This window comes from Pagrus pagrus (assembly GCF_965226575.1).
Source record: "Pagrus pagrus genome assembly, chromosome: 19".
NCBI classification, from domain to species: Eukaryota; Metazoa; Chordata; class Actinopteri; order Spariformes; family Sparidae; genus Pagrus; species Pagrus pagrus.
In genome coordinates, this window is record NC_140203.1 from 5784003 (window position 1) to 5799720 (window position 15718).

Below are 15718 nucleotides of genomic sequence, written 5' to 3' on the forward strand. Positions count from 1 at the left end.
ATCATTATAGTAATGAACAGTGACAGAAACATCACAACCACCAATGTGCAGCAGATATATGAGGATTCAGAAAGGCACCAACGGTGATCAGGCTTGATTGCATCACACTCTCTCTCTCATTTCACTTATTCTCTGATCTTTATATTTGGCTCGTATTGTATTGTCTCATCTTTTTGCTACTGTGACATTTTACAGTGTTATTTGAACATTCATTAAGGTTGGATTCACTTGTGGAAACATCTTGTGGAAGCACTTACTGTGAATTGTCTCCACTGAAGCAGTGCAGGTGTGAGCACTGAGGAGGACTGATGCTTGATAACTGGGGATTTTCCCAACACCTACTAATTGATGCCAAATAAAACAGCTCTCAGAGTTTTGAAATGTCACTCCTTTGCTCCACATTGGCAAGGAGTCACTACATAGTGTGACACATACATATATAGTGTACTGTGCATTTCACGTTCAATTCACACAACGCCTCCGGACATGAATTGCTCCCAGCACCACCCGGCACATCTCTCCCAAGTGAATCTCATCTCCTCTCCGTCATGTTTAAGCACAACGGCATTCTCAGCCTGGCAGGCGGACCGAGCAGATGCACAGGGTCTCATGCACATAAGGACGAGAGCACGCTGCCTTTTTCTCTGAAAGAGTGGGATTTGTGTCAAACGGATATATAACATCTAAAGAAGACAGAAGAAAAGGAACTCAGATTGTGTTTCCTGTAAGGTAAGAAATAAGTGTCAACTGAAGACTTACTGAGGATCTTTCAAGCAAGATAATCTGATTGTCACTTTCCATCCTGTCACAAAGATGATTAATTGCGCAATAGAGTGTCAGATGTACTTTTGTTGGTAAAACTGTGGAGGTATTAAGGCTGTTTGACTGCACATTGGTTAAAAAGAAAGACTTTTTATTGGTTAAATTGAACTGTTGGTCCTTCAGTTAGAGGCACTGTGAAGACTTATGAACAAAATACCCATCAGGCACGACTTTTTAAAGCACAGTATATACAATAACTTAGAAAATTAGATTTCTGTTGTTACCTCATAGGAATAGATGAGCCTCTGTTAAAGTATGGATCTCCAGGAATTGATTCTTGGCTACAGTCTTTTGGTATTGAGCTCTTCTGTCATCCATTTAATTGTTACAGTGTTTTATAATTTCATTACAAACACAAACTGATCTCTTCTCATTCTCAGAGGGTGTAAATTCGAGGACTTCAACTACATTAATCAATTATTTTGTTAGTGTTTGCTAAAGTATAACAAGCAGCATGATGACTTCAATTGTAAGAGCAAGGAACTGTAATTAGCAGTGTAGCTATAATGAAGTATTCTCTCGTCAAACAAGAGGGAGAATAAACACAGCATATAGATAGAGATAGATAACAATAAATACATTATATTCAATATAATTTAATAGAAGTAATTACATTTTCTATTCTTTAATCAAGCAATTGTGTGTGAAAATGTAATTAGTGAAAAGATGATGGTCTCACATGCAATTGCTTATTCAAAAACTAATTATTGATTCATCACATGACCTAATTGTGTCTGTTTATAACCCAGAAAATGATTTTTCACCCAAGAAAGGCTGCACTTTGATTCGACAGTCCTTCAGCAGCACAGAGCTGCAGTACATCACATGAAAAACACAAGCTGGATTAAACTTCATTGTCCTGCACGAGCTAAATGTTTAAGAACATTTTCCAAAATCCATCCCGCTGCGTAAAAATTAAATCAAATCACATACTTAAAGTGTCAAAAAACAATCAGAAGTCAATTGTTGTCGAATGTGCCTCCCACAGTGCTGGATTCAGATGATTGAAGAAACAAATTGGAAAGCCATCAACCCCACTGCTCTCAGAACAGATTGGTCATTTCAGTCAGCCTGTTGTTTTTAGAGAGTGTGTGAGAGAGCATACACTTGACTGAATCAACTCGCCCACAATGATCAAAAGGCACAAGAATTGGACTATTGATTTCTTGAAAAGGCTCTATTGTTTTATGTAATTACCCATTGATTCCTTCATCTGGTTTGCACTCCCACTGGGAGGATGTGTGTTGTAATGTTCTGCCTCATAATTGGATGATTTTTTTGTTAACGGATGATATCGAATTTTTAACCCAGAACATGTGCACTAACATGCCAAGAACACAATTATCCATTACACCTCTGCCTGTCTCCATTTGTCGGTCGCTCTTTCTTCCAGGTAGCACCATGACCCAGAATCCGATTCTCAACACTACGTGGGAGGGCTTAAACTCCTCGACTTACTCAAGATTGCAGGACAACTCTTTGACCCACCAGAACATCACATATGTTGATTTCTACCTCCACAAGCCCTCTGTGGCTGCAGTCTTCACCGTGGCCTACCTGCTCATCTTCCTGGTGTGCATGGTCGGCAACGGGGTGGTGTGTTTCATCGTGCTGCGCAGCAAGAACATGCGCACGGTCACCAACCTGTTTATTCTCAACCTCGCCATCAGTGACCTGCTGGTTGGCATCTTCTGTATGCCGACAACGCTGGTGGACAACATCATAACAGGTAAAGTCTGAGGTAAAAAGTGAAGCCACTACAGGAAGCTCAGTGTGGGAGCGTTTCCTCCGGTAAAGCAACAAAGACAAATCCAAGTAAAAATGTGTGATTCTAGTCTTTAATTCAGTAGCACTACTATTCATGTGCCGTACCACAAGAAGGACAAACACCCTGCTGCCATATCTGAAGATGGCTTGAAGGCAAAGCTCGCGTTGCTGCTAGCCGGGGGAGAAAGTGTGCGCGTCAGTGGGAGGAGATACGCTGACAATTAGTGTGGTAGAAGGTGAGGGATGCAAAGAGGTAGTTCGGTTAACCACAAGCCCGAGTACATTAAGCCAGCGAGAGCTAGTGTGACACATGAAAAGCACCTTGGGGAGAAGAAGGATGAGCTAAAAGTCAAGCATAGCCAGGGAGGAAAGGCTAACGACTGCTGGAGAGCTCTCACAGCAGTAACTTTAGCATTTAAATTATTGATGCGTTTATTTATTTCATACAATTTCAACATATTTTCTCTCTTTTTTCCCGCAGGATGGCCGTTTGGCAGCGTGGTGTGTAAACTAAGCGGTATGGTTCAAGGGATATCCGTATCAGCCTCTGTGTTCACTCTGGTGGCGATCGCTGTCGACAGGTGAGGGCTGCATTACTATCAGTGGTATCATGTGTTTGTGTGGGTGTGTGCTTTCTCCTGCTTCTTTCCCTTAATGCATCTCCTCCGATCCCCTTTGTGTCAGGTTCCGCTGCATTGTGTACCCTTTCAAGCAGAAACTGACCATCGCCACCTCAAAGCTAATTATCGTAATCATATGGGTCTCAGCTGTGTCCATCATGTGTCCCTCCGGGGTCATGCTCCAGGTCACAAAGGAGCAGAGGGTGCGAATAGTCCTCAGCCACAACAACGACACCCGCCCCTTCTACTGGTGCCGGGAAAATTGGCCCAATCAGGAGATGCGTAAAATCTACACCACCGTCCTTTTTGCTAACATCTACCTGGCTCCTCTCAGCCTCATCGTCATCATGTACGTCCGCATCGGCTACACCCTCTCCAAGACCACCATTCCTCCGATGAGGGGAAGCGGAATCGGATCCGAAGAAGGCATTTGCAACAACAAATCGAGCATGGAGGGTCGTCACACGATTTCAAAGAAGAGGACTCGGGTGATAATGATGCTGCTGGTTGTGGCTCTGCTCTTCATCTTATCCTGGCTTCCTCTGTGGACGCTGATGATGCTGAGTGACTACGCCAGCCTGACAGAGCACCAGCATCGCGTCATTAACATCTACGTGTATCCCTTAGCTCACTGGTTGGCCTTCTTCAACAGCAGCATCAACCCGATCATCTATGGCTTCTTCAACGAGAACTTTCGCAGAGGCTTTCAGGCTGCTTTCAAATTCCAGCTGTGCTCTGCTGATGTTGAGCGCCAGAAGATTCACTCCCATCGCCTCAGAGGGCACGCCGTGCTCCCAGTCCAGCCTGACGCCCTCAGTAGATCAGGCTCTGTCGTCAGATCAGGGTTAGTGGGGAATGGGAAGTACTCGTCTCAGGAAGGAGGTTGCTTGTCTGGGAGAAGTGATATCAAAGAACAGGACCTGATCATGGAGGACCTGGAAAAGGTGTCCCAGATTTAGACAGACTGAGACTGTGCAGCGCTTAAACTCTTTCAAAGGATCCTCTGTAGGATCATGTATTGTATTTCAAGGACAATGAAAAACAGGCCTCTGAAATACAAGATAAAACTCTGTATTTATCTGTTTCAAGAGAATGTACGTGCTGTCCCTTGTTTACTGTGGTGTAAATAGAAAAGAAAAAGGTATAAAATAAGAGGGTTCAAAGGCCCTGACATCTATTTAAAATCTATTAAAATTAGTATTTTTTCTAAGACAATAAATATTTATGACTAAATAAGCAAAATCCAAAATTAAAGTTGGGGAAATAACATGCTGAGATATTATAGTCAAGGTTGCACCACCCATGGTAACTGTGAAAACAGGACGTTGATGAAGGTTCTTAGTCATCCAGGTCACGGTAAGTGCTGTATCGTAGGCAACCGGACTGAAACACTTCCAGTTGCCTACGATACAGCAAACTGTGCAAACAGTAGTAGTAGTTTGCCAGCTGTGACTCTGTGAATCAGCAGGTGTGTTTTCACTGCAGCCTAACAAAACAAATTGCGTGGATGAAGCAGTTTTCCAATAAAACACAGGCCAAGGTAAAGGTGGTGACCTTGCTGGGGCAGCAGCAGGAAATGTTCAGCTCACATTAGCTGTAACAGCTCTGATAACGCTGTGAGTGAACAACATCTAGTGTGGCTGACACCAATGAAACAGAGTTACAAACAGAAACGGTGAATTACTCTTATAATGCCTTGAGTGTGTGAAGTCAATTTTAATCCAACATGGCGGACACCGCCGCTACCTAAATAACACATAGGTCTTTCAGACATTGGCCTGATGAATAGAAGATATGTCTCTCTAATGTCTTTTCCAATTAGCAAATGCTCCCCCATTCTATGCAGTTCCTGACACTACAGAGGTAGGTTGGGTGTCATAGTTTGAAGCTTGAGGTGGACCAAGCTGCCGTTTTTGATGAATTGGGAGTGAGAAGGTGTTCAAAACTCTGATAATCTGCTTCATCATGACTGTGTGGGCGTGGCTTGATCAGAATGCCGCCACCATTGACAAACAACCCACCAACTGTCATCCGATGTTGCTAAATCTGGCTCTGATGTCGCCTTTTTATAGCTGATCCTTGCTCTCTTCAAACCAGAGAAAAATAAGAGTGCAGACGAAACCCAAACTACAGAAATCTCATGAAAAATAACAGTCAAAATAGTTCCAACGTTGGCAAAAGTGTGTGATAATTGAGAAAACATGCTTTAAGGGCCTTTAAGATAAGAAAGATAATCTGAATGTCAATTATTTATTACAATGTAAAGATATTAGTCGGATAAACTCAGACTTTCGTGTTAATTGCTTGGATTGTGTTTCTGTTGTTTTCATGCTGTCAAACTATCCAACAAATTCTCTTTGCAGGTGATATAATACCTGTGAGATTTAATGAATGGCACCGTATCACAGTTTGATGAGGCTTTTATGATAAGTGCAGTTAACATTACAGGAAGTTTGTAATGTTTCAGGCCATCTTTGTCAGTTGAGGATGCCGACAGTAGAATAACACACAACTCTCGAGGGTGAGGTGCACGGCGGTGTGATGAGAACTGTGTCAGCCTCCTCCAGACAAAGTGCACGTTCCAGTGCCCTGAGGCGGATGGACTGGGCCAACAGCTGTGACATGCAGTGGCAGGGGAGGAGGACTGCAGGCTAATTTAGAAAGCCTTCTGTTCTCCGTTCTCTCGTGGGGCGCTGTGAAATTTGAACATTAAAACACTGCCATGTCAAAGAGAAGAAAGGTATTAGCAGAGGTAGGATTCAGACAAAGGGGTGAAAAGTAGGGCTTCAACTTAAAGTGGGACTGCAACTGAGGATAAGTCTCGTTATCATTTAATCTGCATATTATTTTAACAATGGTAGATTAATCATTTACACCCCATTACACCTGGTATGAAAAAGGGACCTGTATCCAGTTTCCTCATAGTACATTCATGTCCAAAACCCAAAGACTTCATTTGGAAACAGTAAATATTTTGTATTCTTGTTTTTAACGACTGAAACGATTAACCGACTAATTCATTATCAACTAATCGCTGCAGATCTACCTGAAAGCAAAGCAAACAACATAACATGAGACGTGAACCAGAATCACATCTGCTTTTTTGGCCAAGCATGTGTACACATACAAGGAATTTGACTCAGGTTTTAAATTGCTCTAAGTGTACTTACAAAAAAAAAAAAAACAATAGACAGGGCTAAAATAAAAAGTACTTAACATGAAAGGGTGGCAGAGATTCACAGTCAGTTAAAGATGAAATCAAATATGGAAACAAAGCTGATTAATCTATAATGCTTAACAGCCGTTTTTGCCCTGCACAAGGCATGTTCTGAACATGACTCCTCCACCTAACTGTATGTACGCTGCTATGATACATTCAGTCTCCACTACATCTACTGTATATGTCGACTATGAAGTATGCTCTACCTTGGGTGAGAGCCTTCCTTGGTTTTCAGCTATCATGGCTGTGAAGAGGCGAGGCATTCTCACATAATGATGGCATTATTTTGCTCTTACCCCAAAGGTAATAGCTGTGTCAAGAATGTAGAACATTGTGGTCGAACGGAAGTTATTTTCTGGACACTTTCCACAACAATCACACTTGAAACCTCATCGTTACCTCATCCACATTGCCGATGCTGATATTTGAACAGGATGACGTAAATTGTACAGTTAAGAGTGGATATATTTGATAGATATTCATTGTAAAAAATGTACATTTGATGGAATTCTTGTATTAATGTATCATATAATGTGTATTTGTTATTATTTTGTGCTAAAATAATTGTCATTTCATTTCTTGTGGTCAGTATTTGGCAAGCCTTAGTACATGATGTGTTTGTGCCAAAATCTTAAAGGTACCCTGTGGAGTTTTCGACCACTAGCAGTGCTGTGGAGCAACGTTTTTAAGATTGGGTTTCTTTGTTCTGAGCACAAGGACACACGTGATATGACGTCATACACATTCCTGCTGCTCAACTTTTGGCGGTGGTGCTACTCCAAGACACTCTGCGTGACTACGTTTACATGCACACTAATATTTCAGAATATGACAGTCTGAATATGATACGAGGCACGTTCCATCCTTATTCCAAGTGTAGCATTTTCTGAATAAGACATGTGGGATATTATTTGGATTTTAGGAGCATTCTTTGGACATGTATACAGTCACCTCAATCAGCAGAATAAATTATAGCCAAGTGGGTTTCTGCAAAACCACAGTTCAAAATGAATGTTTCTTTCCTGGGATCCAGCTTCCCATGAAAAATAGACAGTTTTCACCCAACTTCCTGAGAAAAATACCCAGATCTTGGTCACAACAAAAAAACGAGATGGTCTGACTTCCTGTGAAAAACACTTCTGTACATTGCCTAGATGCATTCCCCAAAATAAGAGCTATTTAGGGTAGCATTATGGACAAGGACAAACATTATGATATCAACAGATTTTTGGATTTGCCCAAATATCATAACGACGACCTTTTCAAAAAGGTAGTTGAATGAATGAATGAGGGAGGATGTGATTGAATCGGAGTACACACGTCTGCATGTAAATGGAAATAACAATAAAACATTTAATTTCATTATGCATGTCCAGAACTTGGTAGGAACATTGTCTCCATCTGAATAAGTGCAAGACAACACAGAATATTTTGTGCATGTAAACAGAGCAATGTGCCAACAAAGCTAAGCGAAAAGCAAAGCAAGCTAGCAAACACGGATGTTAACAATTCATGACTTTAAATACTTAAGAAATCAGGTTTGCACCCTTTTTATGAGGAACGAATCTCATTTATCAAGTTAGTACTAAAGGATGCACCTTTAAGCTTTGGTAAATCATAATAATAATGATAAATGCTCCCTCTGACAACCTGCTGCTAATGTTATAATATATATGTGCGTAATATTGCAGTCTCTTTTCGGTAGTACTTGCGTATGCTTTCCAATTATATTAACAAGGACATCATATTGTCACGTTCTACATGTGTGACGGTCGTAGAAGCACTCTCAGTTACACTAGAGAGAGTGAGCAGATAGCCTCAGGGACTGAAGTGAAAGGAAACCTCAGACAGATCCGTGAAGTGTATGTAATGTATGAATTTCTGATTGTTATTCTTCACCACCGGAAGGATGCGAGGAGAAGGTATATGAATGTAATCTCATGGTATCTTTCTATGTGCCAACCTGTCTGTCTGCACATACAGTAAATATATGTTTCAGTATATATTCCAGCCCCTGTTTTTGTTGTATTACATACCTTAATGTTTGTGGGGGGGAAAAAAAGAAACACTGTTCTGAAACAGTGTTCTTTGCTGCTCGTTTGCAAAATAGGAAGAGCAATGTTCAGGCGGTTTGCTATATAAAAATTGTTTTGACAGTCTGTCTTATTCTTACATTGCTGTCTTAAGGCTACAGAGGGCTGATGAGGTTTTGAGAGAGAAAAAGCGTCAGAGAATATAAACATATTGTTCTCGTTAAAAGGTATTTTTAGCTTTGAGATGCTTACTACACACGATACACATATGCACAGTATCTAAGGTTACGAGATAGTTATTCTTTATAAGGATTTTAACCTTAATTAGTGCCATTTTATCATTAAGAAAGTATGACTTTGTGAATGTTGTGAAAATGTATATATATTTGTTTTTCTGGTTTAGTCTTATCTGTTATAAAGGATGAGACATGAGATATTTCACATTACTCTTATTGTCAACACATCCTACTTAATGACTGACTTTAAAGGGGCTATATGTCAGACTTTAAGTTTAAAACATTCAGAGATTAACTAAAATTATCAACAGGATGTGAAGAAATAGCAGTTTTTTGATGTTATGTCAGAGACGTGTTATGTTGCCGATATATCTAATGCTAAGGCCTTTCCTGTCTGTAGTGTTGCTTACTGGTGTTGCTTTCCACAACTGGAGACAGTTCTTGGCGTACAAAGGGATGAAGTTTGATGCCGAACTCGCAGTGTTTTATTATAGACCGGTGAGTAAACAGCTGCCAATGTTGGTTATTTAGCAAAAGCTTATAAAGGTAGCTAATTGTGTGATATTATTGACAGCGTTAGTATGTTTGCTAGCTACTTGTTGAAAGAAAATGAAAAGAGAAATGTCAAGAAGTGCCCTACTGTATCTTGCGATGTTAAAGAAAGTGAGAAAGACATTCCTGGATCTGTTCCTTGATCCTGATCCGCACCAAAAGTGAATGGGGTCTATTCTGGGCTGAGACCCATCCTCCATCCAAGCTTGGCGGAAACCCATTCTGTAGTTTTTGTGTAAACCTGCTGACAAACCAACCAACAAATAAACGAACACAGGTGAAAAGCTAATCTCCTTGGCTTTCTTCTAACTGAAGAAAATGATTTCCATCAGTGGATTTGGTGCTTTAGTGAGTGTTGCTGGTGGCAGAACGATGTATTCTGGGATTGATTTCAAATAATGAACAGTGCACTTTTTCCTCACAATGAAGGAAAATGTCCTTGAGTGCGATGTGATGCACTGATGGGTTTTGAATTATTTTTTGAACATCAATGCCACAGAAGAATAAGGCATTGGCTGCTCAGGGAGTGTTTGTTAGAAGGACCAGTGCACTGTTGGTTTTGGTCTTTTCATGGGATTTGTTGACAAAAGAAAAACACAGAGAAGAGGGTGCATGGTTCAGAAAAACAGCATGACCCCATAGAACTGCCCAGTATGCACTGTTCACTCTGGTTTCAATCAGGAAATGAGATTTTTGTTACCTTGCAAATGCAATAACCTTCAGATTTCCCCTTGATTTGGCTCAAGTTACAGTAAGTAAGACTATTTACCTCAGGAAGACTGGTCATCCACCACGGAGCAATGTTGTGGCTTATAAATAAATGTTTCGAAGAAGAAGAACAACAACAAGAAGAACAAAATGATCTTCGCCAAATGCTGCTGTTTCTGATGAATAAGCCTGACAGAACCCCACACAACCGTAAAACAGACTGACTATAACAGCTTTGAAAGGCCAACCATTATAGGTTGAATTACCACTGTTCAGCCTCCACTGTCAACTGGACGATGGCTAATTCTTTTCAAAGGAAAACTTTGACACGTCCAGCTGATGCTGTCGGGAAACCGATAACTATACAGACGTTATATAATTATAAATAGCTCCACAGCTTGATACAGACCATGATTAGTCTCAGACCACATACAGTAGGCAATCATGAGTGTGTTTGAATTAATGCATAATAATGACTGCTTTTAATCTTAGAATCGGATTTAATATTCCATCAATTATTGCTGTATTCAACCATAAATGTATGCAGAAAATTAAGCTCTTCTAGTATATTCTCGAATTATAACTATTAATGCATGAATGTGTTCATAGCTTTAGGGCTGCAGGAGGGAAAGGATGAACACCTTTTAATAGCTTTATACACTGCTGGGTGGCTCAACCTATCATAATATATCCTAGCTACAACTTTAGATTAATGATATAAAACATGAATAAACTAAGTAAAGTAACAAGTTGGCCTAATGCTAACTAAACTAACTAGCTTTAAAATAAATGTCATGGAATAAAAGTCTAATATTTGACCTCTGAGATATAATGTAGTAGAAGGAATAAGGTTTAGGTTTAAAGGGTATTTAACTTGTATATGTTTTTTTGTGAGGGAAACGCCATCTCATGGTGACGCCCTGCAATTGAAGGAATGGGTGTGTTTGCAGGGGAGTCTAGGCAAACCCCCAGGAGGAGGGAGGGACTCCCAGGGGGACTCAAGAGTAGTTAATGTTATTGTGTTTTTATGCCAGAAATATCACATTAAGTTCCTAAAATCACAATTAAAAAGAAGTTGTATCTAATGTTGATTTACCAAAGGGTGACTTTGTTGAAGAAGGTTCGAATTCAGAGCTGCAAGAGTTGATGCAAAATGTCAGATATAAATTAGGTTTGGAAATGTTGCTGAAAACAAGACATCCAAAATGCTAAAATTAGATAATTTATCCAAGAATCAAACATGACATGGGTTTGAATAGCAGAAACAGTTGAGAATCACGGGGCAAATGGCCAAAAGCTTCCAGATAAAAATGAAATTGTGATCGTCCAGCCTTTTCCACAGATCAAACTTCTTCAAAGCCTCAGTTCTTAAAAGCGGCTGTTTAACTGAGACTCTCTCCTCCACTCATTTACCTATCCCAGACTTGAACCTTATAAATAAAATGTATTATTATATGTTTAAACTTTTATTGAAGCATGGTGAGGCAGACCAATTTTCTAAGGCTCCTGGAAATCTGCTATGGAGAAACCTCCCCTGACACGCTTGGAAAACCACATCTAGCACTCCCCTCGGTATATTACTCACTCACTAAGTAATATACCACTCACTGCTTTTCTTTTCTCTTCACACTTTAATATGCACCCATACTAATTTATTAAATCTCAAAAGGGGAAACATCTCAGGAATCCTTCGCTTACTTATGCCATCAATGTAAATTCTTAAATGAAGACATATTTTCCCTTTGTGCATCTTTTATTGGTTTAGAAATGAAAAGAAATGTGTGAGGGAGGGGTTCATTGTTTCTTTTATTCCTGCTATATATAGATACGCAGATAAAAGAAAATACAGGAGCATGTTGTATGTTGTAGAAGACAGCAGTCCTTGGTCAAAGCAACATTGGCCTTGCAGCATTTCTGCAGCCACAGTGCACCCACGGAGGCTGACACTGACGAGTGCAAAGATATACATACGGCTGTGCTGCTTGGACTTGAAGGACAGGGATCAAAGAGCGCTCGTCTATAGGACAATTCTTATGAAGAGCTAGCAGGAATGTGTGTGGTTCCTCTGGGGAGAAGCGCTCCCTACCCTGCAGCTCTCTGATCCTGGGACACATGAGCAGCTTGAGAAGAGAAGATGATGAACACAAATCTGCCTCGACTACCCGTTCAATAAAAGGGTGTTTTCTTTTAAACAAGAAACAGATTGTATTGTATAAAGTATTTGGAATTAGACTACAAGGGTGGTGGGTGTTTTTTTACATCATTATGTAATCTCAGGAGATATGTAAATTTGGATTATACAGTGACACTTCCATCTCTCAGGGTCTTTTTTTTTCTTTTTAAATCAGGGATGAGCTTTGAGATGAGGTCATACTGTATAATTCTCATATAATTCACATTTCTGTCCAAACTTTAAGAATATGAATTATCAGAATGCATCATGGGTTAACGTCCTTGGGTTTTAAAGAGACAATAATTTGAATGGAACCATATTTTATAAGCATTTTATGCATGTCTGCATAGTTTCTTTCAATAATAGGATCATGCTAAATGCTCAGGAAAAAATAGCCTGTGGGACATAAATTCATATTGCTGCTGTAAAGAGCACCGTGACTGTGAGTTACTGGTGTATGGAGTAAATATTACTGCAAGGATCAATGTGATTTTAAAACATTTACTCAAACTTCTAAAATAATGTCAAACCAAAAACAGAGCAATATTTAAATTAATCTCATCTCATATTATCTGGTCCGATCTCATGTCATATCATTTCATCTCACAGTCTGATCTAATCTCATGTCATCTAATTTAATGTCACGCCATTTCATTTGATCTCATGGCATCTGATTTAATCTCATTTCTTATGGTGTCATACCTTTTTATTTATTTTCATCTCTCATTTTAAGTCCCCTAATCTGGTTTCATTCAATGCCATGCCATCTAATATTATTTCTAATCTCATGGCACCTGATTTGATTTTGATGTGTCACATCTTTCATTTCATCTCATCTCTAATCGTATCTCCCCGATCTGATTTTGTCATGCCATCTCAATCGAATCGTATTTCTCATCCCATTTTATGTCAACCGATTTCATCTTTTCTAGTCTCTTAACCCTTCGCCAAGATATGTCGTGTCATCTCACCTCATAGCGATCTCATAAAGATGCGTATATTTAAACAGGTTTAACTTAAAATATGATTTCTATCATTGTTTCGCTGCCTTCAGGGAAGATGATTGGTTCACTTGATGCAGCTCGGTGACAAGCACAGTTGCATAAAATCCATTTTCAAAAACAGCCAAACTGGCTGGGAATTATTTACAGCTACAACAAGGCAGTTTCCACAGCACACCCCAAACAATTACACCCACGGTGTTAAATCAGAAAGTTAGCACCTCAGACTGCAGAATATCTCCGCTGTGATGCACATAAAATGCCTCAAATGTCAGTGAAAACCTTTAAAGGATAACTACCGTTTTTTACAACCTGGACCTTATTTCTGGCAAAATATATGGTCATTTACTCACCCAGATAACTTTGGTGTCATTCGGCGTCGTTCGGACGAAATTAGATCCAGTGTAGCGGCGATATATCCATATAATGGGAGAGACGGGGCAGCGACACACAGCCTCTATATAACACATTATCTGCCACGAAACTACTTCATTTCATCAATATTTTGTTATGAAATGCTAGCGCTATTAGCCTCTGAGTCCGGGCTCGTCTATTGTCAACATCCGGGGTCTGTAGGCTGATCTACTACCTCTGACCTGGAAGATGTCGTCTCTGAGCTGCGCGCGCACCCGCGACAGCGCGGCTTGTTTACCTGTAGCATGGATGTATTATTAGTGGATACAGGACCGGAAAATGGCCGCCGTTGATTTCAACGGAGTTGCTCGCCTGGCGCATACGCCGAAAAAGTTTCTGACTTCCGGGTTTACTTCTGCGTTATGGGGCCCATAGAGCATGCGCAGTTGAGTCACCCCCCATGATGCTCTGGGGCCTCCCATCATGCCCTGGGGCAATGAGAACGAGCAAATTGCGTTCTGGATAAGCGCCGCGCGCTCATGAGTGCTTGTGGATGAGTTTGAGCGGTAACGACAGATCTACACAATCAAATGATGGATTTATAGCGCACATCAACCGATGATGTTCTCAAAGTCATGGTTATAGACTACACGTGGTTTATTTGTGTTGTTTTATTATTTCTAAGTAAGGATAAAACGTTGTTCTCCGCTGTTTTCCTAACCCTCCTCCCGGTCGTATGCATTTGTTTCAGCGAAGTCAATCGGTGGATCGATGGATTATCATATTCATGTTATGTTGTGTGTATTTGTGTAGTCCGATCTGTCATAAAACACCGATTACATGTTACGGGGCGCGTTTGTGTCGCGGACTCACGGTGCCACAGAGATGGGAACTTTTTTTTTTTCTGTGGCCAGAGCGACTGTCTGTTTAGTGTTTCATACTGTACACAGTGACTCAACTAAATCACACACTTATGGCACTATAGTCTACACATGTGAGACACAGTAATTATGGCACATGTTCCACCAAACACTAACAAAGTGATACAGCATGTCCAGTCTCCTCTATTCAGGATCCTGACTCTCCCTTTCAGGCGGAGCTGCTGTGATGTGTAAACAATGTTGTGTGCGAATCCAATAAAGTACAAATATCTCTACCGAAGTGCAAGTGCCATTATTCATGTGCATTAAGTTGATTGTGTATATGTATAAAAAATAATTGTAAAATATTTCCAAGGCTCAAACAAATCTGTCCCAAGTAAAAATTGTTTAATTTGTGATTACAGTCTGCAAACCTGAGAAAAATAGTTTGTAAGAGCCAAGTGAGAGTATAACATGTGACTGCATGTTGACTGTTGTTTCTTACTTTCTTTAAATAGAGAACGCTTTGACATTACTTAAGTAAAATGTGCATTTCTTAATTAATTGTATCTTATATTTTTCTATTTTATTCATCTTTATTATTTATTGCGTTGTAGTTTATACTTGCATCATCATCAGTATGCTCTGCTGCAGACTGCATAATTCCAGGCCATCAGACTGAGACGGTTCAAACCGTAATAAAAGGTCGTTATGACAGGATGAAAAGGATATTAAACAGTCATCAGACCCTGGTGACACACATCACCGACACTATCACATGCATGGTAAATAACTTTTAGACTTTTCCACAGCAGTGGCACTGGCAGTAAGTGAAAATGCGGTCATTCAGCGGGTGATTTAACGCCAAAATACCTTTAGAACTGCATTTAAAATACATGCCATTAAAATATGAAACTTGTATCACAACGCTGTCTTGAAAAAGACTCACCCTGGAGTCATTTAATTCACTTTTCCCACCACGTTTAGCCCCGTTCAGAGCTGTCATTCAGCCAACAGGCATCCTCGCTCCCGAGACACAGCGCGACCGCGCTTGGGAGTGCACGCACACAGCTGTGACGTCACCATGGAAAATGAGACTTTGGGGGGGCTTTTCTGGCCTTTACAAAACTTTGTGACGGTTTAAAAGTCCATGACTTAAAAATATGGAATACAAAGATTAGCAATTAACAGTGGTGACAGCTGGAGGTGTCCTGAGAACAGTTTTACAGGCTTCTCTTTTACTATTACGGCTTATGGGAAAAATGCTTCCTGGGCCCCATGGGATTTTTTGTTGCAATACCGCGAGTGGCCACTGGAAAAAATCGGCGTGCCTGCTGAGAGGCTTCGTCATATCCAGGTTATATTATAGATC

At 40.3% G+C, this 15718-nt stretch overlaps 1 protein-coding gene across 1 annotated transcript; it reads left to right on the top strand.

The window, feature by feature from the left end:
- Positions 1 to 642: 642 nt before the first annotated feature.
- On the top strand, positions 643 to 4168 carry LOC311274599 (neuropeptide FF receptor 2-like; the record flags this gene model as incomplete). The annotated part of the gene is made up of 4 exons (XM_084382408.1): positions 643 to 729; positions 2216 to 2551; positions 3071 to 3170; positions 3274 to 4168. Exons 2-4 carry the CDS (start codon positions 2224 to 2226, stop codon positions 4166 to 4168), a joined length of 1323 nt encoding a protein of 440 aa, XP_084238534.1. The 5' UTR covers positions 643 to 729; positions 2216 to 2223.
- Between the last annotated feature and the right edge of the window lie 11550 nt (positions 4169 to 15718).